A 7500-nucleotide genomic window follows, 5' to 3' on the forward strand; every position below is an offset into this window, starting at 1 on the left:
ATGATATAGTGGCATATATATATATTATATATATATATATAATATATATATATATTATGTAATTAATATCTTATATATATTCTATATATATATATCTATTATATATTTTATATATATAATTTATATAATATTATAATATATATTATTATATATTTATATAGATATCATATTATAATAATATATATATATCTATAGTATTATAATATATCTATATTCTCTATCTATGATCTATAATCTATAATCTATCTCTGGTATGCATTTCTCTCTGTACTCGACAGTCGATCTCATACACTCTATATCTATATCTATTCTCACACTATATATATATCTATATATATCTCTTATATATATAATATATCTATATCTCTATCTCTCATATCAGTTCTATCATCACTATATATAATATATAAATATATATATATGTATCTTTGCTTTCTTGGGTATAACTTTAAATTTAACCATTTACTCATGTATTGTTCTTTTGTTTTGCTTTTTTATTATTTTTCATTATAGGAATTTAAACATGCTAGTATAAATATAAAGGTGGTTTATCTTGCGTTTTGCATTATGTTCATTTGTCATGTTGCTTAATGAGCTTGCACCAACTCTGCCAGAGAATAATTTTTGTATCGAATGTACGTGTTTGTAGTTATGAATTATTGAAAACGACCAAAATAAAATCAGTGTCCATTAGCTATGTTAATAAAAAAGAAAGTAATACTAGAATCATCTCAGAAACTTTTAATGAATAGAACATAATTAATGGATTCTTAACATCCATTAGTCTGGGTAGATATTTTGATATAAAGATCTTTCAATTTACAGAAGGCTATTCATATTCAATGTTAACATGGTAGAACTTTTCACAGGGGGGGGGGGGGGGGGGGGCAAAATTTATCATAGTTATGCCTATATAACCAAAAAGTTGCAAAGATATATATATTTTTTCATATGATTAGACTTTTTTTTCTCTAAAGTCTTAGATTAATCAGAAATTGCACTATTTTCCTAATAGTGGATGTCATATTGGTTAATGAGAGGAATTGAACCACTGATATTCAACGATGTTTGAGAAATCGCATCATTGGCATACATCACAAATGGTATGTTGGAGTTTTTTGTTGCCCACCAAAGTTAGTAATGTGTTAACCATAGGTGTTCGCTACTGATTGACAGCCGTGGCGTGCGCTGAATCCTTTGTAATGTTAGTGAATGCGGTGAGACAGCACAAACTGACAGTCGTTCCTCGCTGAGTTGTCACCACGGAGTTAGGTCCGTCGGTCCCACAGAATGGTCTGCAAGAAAGGGTTGAAAACGATAGTACAATTACACTAAAGCGTTGGTATCCGAATTCCTCCCAAGAAGCAAACGCATGATTTTCACTAATTGCTGAAGGGTCTTTTACCTATTTTCGGTATCCAGCTTATGCAAGTAAACTGAAGGGAGATATAACCACGATTAAACCTGAGATTTATTTTGCTACATGTCTTCCATTTACTAACTGACTTTCTTCTGAAATCATAGGTAAATATATGTTCCTTTACAAATCAGAGGGTTAACTATATAATGATGAACATGTCCTCTTTTTCTCTATGTTTTAAGCTAGAGGACTGTTTATTTATTCATTTATTTTTCACAGACAAGTCTCACACTCTCTCTCTCTCTCTCTCTCTCTCTCTCTCTTTCTCTCTCTCTCTCTCTCTCTCTCTCTCTCTCTCTTATTTTTCTATATTTGATATTAGTGGCCATGACAATTATCTATACCCGGCATTGGATATGAAATTACGTGTCATGAAGGAACCTAAAAATAAAAGATGGTAGCATGACTTTATAATGTAACCAAAGAACTGCTCACCCCACTCCAGAGTCGGGCGTTGGAATGGTCATCGTTGTTCATGCATAGGCAAACAATGAACTTTCCTCCAACTGTGAAGTCGCTGGCAAACTTATTGATGATCCTGTCGTGTTTCTTGAATGGCCTGTGGATTGAATCTGGATTATCAGTGGAACTAGGAATGTAAAGATAATAAATCAACTGTCTGACATTTCAGATTTGATGACAGAGAAAGGCAAATTATTGTGAATAAAATGCGAAAATACTATGGATTACTGTTATTTCATATCATAAAAAGGTCCATTTCCCAAAACTCATCAGCAAAAACTCACGCAGAATAATCCAGTTTTTGTGCTTGATCTCCGTTCCCCGTAGTTTCGAAGGATAGTTTGGAGAAGTGAAGATTCGGCCTATTACCCCTGGTCAGTAACCACTCCCTCGTTTGCTGTTTGCAGACAGGTGGGGTAAACAGTATTCAGAGTGATATATGTATATATAGCATTTTATATATTAATTTACTTTGCACAACTTGGAATTAGAACATTTACATTGAAGCGAAAAATAAACTTGGAAAAAATACATAACGTAGATGACTTAGTAGCTTGTGTGTATGGGGGACACTAAATATGATATCTATCTCCGGATAGTATTTGGATAAGAAATCACATTTTCGTTTTAGAATTACCAAAGCTTGTTTCAAAGTGTCCATTGCTATCTCCAGCTCTTACAGCCTTGGCGGTGCAGCTGAATCTCGTAGATACTAGTCCAGTTTTGAAACGGTTTCCTAACTTGTACGCTTGGTTTCGCTCTCTCGTTTGTCTTCACGGCCCTTGGGGTCCAGGCGAATCCCGCAGTATCTACACGGTATTATTCATTTACCAGTACTTGCGAACGCAATAATACATTCAGTACGTCTTGGGCATAGTTACTTAGATGTAATATCTCAGTCAGCCCTTGTTTTCTTACCCGTATTACAGCAAACGGGAAGCCCATTTTGTGACATTCCTCAATAATAAATGGGTTATTAAGGTATTCGAGTACATGGAAACGTCACGTCGTTTTCCCGAGGAATCGACGTTGAGATGGTGAGGGTGTCATCCAGACAACCGAAGAATGACGCTCCGTACTTGAGCAAGGAGTTCACAGAGGACACCTCTACGCTTGATTCCCAATGCGTACGACGGCCTGTGTCGGAGTGGTTCAGGGATTGTACTTATTTATATTGCCATAAAAAAAAAAAAAAACATGGGGGGTTTTTTTTTTTTACTTTCATGATTTCGTGTAATTATTCCAGTTGTCAAAAAGGCGGATGCATAATGCTACTTTACACAGAACCTCCATCCATTGCTGTCTCCACTTCGTATTAGACGACGGTGATAACCCGGGGAAGTGAAAGACTCTTGCTTGGCCGTTTATTCAGCCATATCTCATTTGCTGTACACGTAAGGAACCAATTTATACATCTATATATATATATCTAATATATTATATATATAATATATTATATATTATGGTATATCAGTTTAGATAGTAGTATATTATTATTTGATATATATATAATATATATGTAGTATATATATATATATATATTATAATATTATAAATATATATATAGTATATATATATATTACTATATTATATATTTATTATATATATGTATATGTATATAGTTGGTATATGTATAAATATGCCAGAATATAATATTTATGTATATGTATATTGTATTTTATATGTATATAATATATAGGATCTATGATATTAATATTACTTCATACTTATATATAGTATATATATATAATCTATATATATAGTTATATGTATATATATATATGCAATACCATTCAAATATATATATATAATAATATATCTAATATATATATATAGTATATATAATATATAGTAGTATATATATTATTATATATATATATATATGATTATACATATTTCAAATATATCATATATTATATATATATATATATGTTGTGTGTGTGTGTGTGGTGTAGTGGTTGTTGTGTGTGTTGTGTGTGTGTGTGTGGGGTGTGTGTGTGTGTGTTATATATATATATAATATATATATATATTATATATATATATATATATATATATAATTATACATATATAATATCTAGTATTACATATATAGTATTTAAAACGTATGTATATATATATATAGTATATTATATATATTATATAATATATATATATAAATATATATTATATAATGTATGTATGTATATATATATACTAATATATATATGCATATATATATATATATATATATGCATATATATATATTTAATTATATGTATGTATATATATAGATATAATATACTATATATATATTATTTAGTAGGTAGTATATATATCTATATATGATATATAATATCCATATATACTATACGCATATACATATACATATATATGTAGTCTTGTGTGTGTTGTGTCGTGTTTGTGTGGAAAAGCTGTATCGTCATATATCAGTTTGTTTGGTTTTTTATTTTTTTTATTCCATTTATCTATTCGCACATATACATACATAATATATAACACATGTATATGTGCTTTTTCCACATACATAACAGAGCAAACACCCTTGTCCGTGTAAAAAGATAGTAATTTTTTAATATATAATAAGAATGGACCGTTAATGCAGTTTTATACTTTATATGACTTGTTAAACGACTAATACTGTATTCCGCTCGACTCACGCATCTCTCTTGAGAGGGTCCTGACACGGGTTCTGCGCGCCGTGTGTGGCAGTGCAGCTGAAACCGGAGACCCAAATGCCGATCCGGTGTGACAAGTGACCACGGGGGTCCGCGTTCAGCAGTGTATCGTGTCCACGAATTTCGGCCCGTTAGTCGAGCAGAATGTTTGTTTGTTGCTATATAAGTAGACGAATTTTACACCAAATGATGGTGGGAACCACACTGCATGAAATATGGACAATGTTCAAGGGTAAAAGTGTTCATTAGACCGTATCAAAGAATCAGAAACGAACTCCGAGTTACTTGCCATTTTGGAATCAACCGTGGAATGTGACAGTGTTCGTCCTGTCACTCGAAAGAAGAATCCACCAACATCAAAGTCGCTGCACGATATCTGGATGTGGTCGTTGGGGTCAACAGCCTGAATGGAGTGCAAGGTAATACAAGTAAAATCTACAGATGCAAAATGGTGTTGCAGATGAAGTGCTAGTTGTAAAATTGTGACCTTAGCAGTATCAGTAGTAACGATTATATGTATCAAGATACATTTTTTTTTTACTTCCATTATTTTCTCAGAATTTGTTGGGAGTGAAAATACCCACGCAGAAAAACCCATCTCTTGCTGTCTCCGCTGCCTATAATTGTTCTGTGATGGTTCGGTGATGTGAAGGTCTCCCCTGATATACCATTCACTATACCACACCTCGTGACCTGAGGTGAGATTTATGTGCATTCAAGTTATTTATATCGAGATGTAAGTTAAAATAATCGCACTAGAGAAAAATTTGAGGGTGGGGGGGAACTTACTTGCACGAATTGGTGCGCGCTTTTGCAGTCCTGTTTTCCCTCACCGAATTGGGCATGCAAGGTAAAGCCCTTATAAAGACCTGTGCGTGTCGAGGTACGGTGAAGTGACTTTGGTTCTCGGAAGTTGGTCCTTTATACGAGCTCTCGGTCCCGTCCGTCCGTGCAATATTCACTAAAGCATAAGATATTATTATGGTCTAGTATAATAAGACACATTAAAAAAAACAAAACGTTGAAGAGACAGCGAAGCACACTGAACACATTGGTCATGTACCTATGTGTATAACTCAAAATACTCAATCGAGCATTTTATCAACCTGGAGTGGATGCCTTACGGTGTTGGTGTATAAGACCAATGTGTTCAGTCCCATTGCATGTGTCAAAGAATAATGCCTCCGATCACTGGAAGGTCGTGCTGCAGGTGATTTCGCATTCTATCCTGTCTGCTGAATTAACTGACTAAACAGAGGAAGGCAAATATCCTTCTTTCAAATTAACCATTTAGAAAATTTACAGTTGTGCAGATTTGTTAGGCCTGCGTCAGTTAGCAGTAGCTTTTTCCTATGGATTTTTAACCGAACTGGTAGTTAAAGGATGGGGTTGAAACAGTAATAATAAAGATAGAATTATTGATTATTACAAGTTATCGATTATAAAAGTTGTCATCAAATTGTCTCCTGCTGTCGTTACGAAAATTAATGAAATACTACACAAACCCCCATGTCCTTAGCGGCTCCCACTTCCGTAATTTGAAAGTCTCATAGTTTGGAGAAGTGAACTGTCAGTGCTTCCCGTAGTCAGCCAACAAGCCGATCATTTTTTCTGTAAAATAAATAAATACATAAATACCACGATAAATATTAAATAAGTAAATAGAATAAATAATGATATGGTCATCACTGAATAGGAGGCAAATGAATAATTAAACTTGAACGTTTACAGGAAGAAAAAAATGACTCTCATGCCCTCCTGTCCATAAGTATACTAATATATATTGTTCATAGACAGATAGACAAACCAGCAGAACCGAGATAGATGGATGGTAAAGCAGATGTAGAACATTAATTAGTCACAAACCTGCTTGGATTAGTGGTATCCAAACAGATGTCCAGCAGAGGTGGAATCGGTGTGGATTTTGGTGGTGGGCTGATTGGGCAGCAGTTGTAAGTGGCTGGTTTTTGCTGTAGTTGTGGTGTCCGGTGCAGCACGTGGTTGGTTGAGTAGTCGTTGGCTGAGCAGGATATGTAGTGGTTGGCTTGTGCGGTTGTAGCGGTTTGACCTGAGCAGTTGTAGGGTTGCTGAGCAGTTGTAGTTGACGTCCTTTTGCAGTTTGTAGTCGGTTGGCGTGCAGTTGTAGTTGGTTGGCTGTGCGGTTGTAGCGGTTGGCTGTGCGGTTGTAGCGTGTTGGCTGACAGTTTGTATGGTGGCTGAGCAGTTGTATGTGGTTGGCTGTGCATTGGAGTGTTCTGTGGAGGAGTTTGTAGTGGTTGGCTGTGAGTTTGTATGTGGTTGGTTGAGAGTTGTATAGTTGGCTGAGGATTGTAGTGGTTGGCTGAGGAGTTGTATGGTTGGCTGGAGGAGTTGAGGTTGGCTGGGAGTTTTGTAGTGGTTGCTGAGGAGGTTGTAGTGGGTTTGGCTGAGGATCTGTAGTGGTTGGCAGAGGAAGTTGTAATTTGTTGGGCTGACAGGTTGTACTGGTTGGCTGAGGAGTTGTAGTGATTGGCTGAGGAGTTTGTAGTGTTGCTGAGGAGTTGTAGTGGTTGGCTGGAGGAGTGCTTGTAGTTGGGTTTTTTTGGTGAGGAGTTGTAGGGTTGGCTTATGGAGTTGTATGTGGTTGGCTGAGGAGGATTGTAGTGGTTGGTGAGGAGTTGTAGTGGTTGGCTGAGGAGTTGTAGTGATTGGCTGAGGAGTTGTAGCGGTTGGTGGAGGAGTTGTATGTGGTTGGCTGAGGAGTTGTAGTGGTTGGCTGAGTGAGTTGTAGTGTTGTGCTGGAGAGTTAGTAGTGATTGGCGAGGAGTTTGTAGAATGGTTGGCTAGGAGTTGTAGTGTTGTCTGCGCAGTAGCTGTTAATGACAGCACTAATACGCCTAGAGCAAAGAACCTGTTGGCACCCCATGGCTGTGCTCTGAAGGGAAAACGCATTCCGTTTAA

At 35.4% G+C, this 7500-nt stretch overlaps 1 protein-coding gene across 1 annotated transcript; it reads right to left on the minus strand.

The window, feature by feature from the left end:
• Nucleotides 1-6435: 6435 nt before the first annotated feature.
• Nucleotides 6436-7491, minus strand: LOC119584644 (gamma-gliadin-like). The gene has a single exon (XM_037933322.1). It carries the CDS (start codon nt 7489-7491, stop codon nt 6436-6438), a length of 1056 nt encoding a protein of 351 aa, XP_037789250.1.
• Between the last annotated feature and the right edge of the window lie 9 nt (nt 7492-7500).

This window comes from Penaeus monodon, chromosome 18 (genome assembly GCF_015228065.2).
Source record: "Penaeus monodon isolate SGIC_2016 chromosome 18, NSTDA_Pmon_1, whole genome shotgun sequence".
NCBI classification, from domain to species: Eukaryota; Metazoa; Arthropoda; class Malacostraca; order Decapoda; family Penaeidae; genus Penaeus; species Penaeus monodon.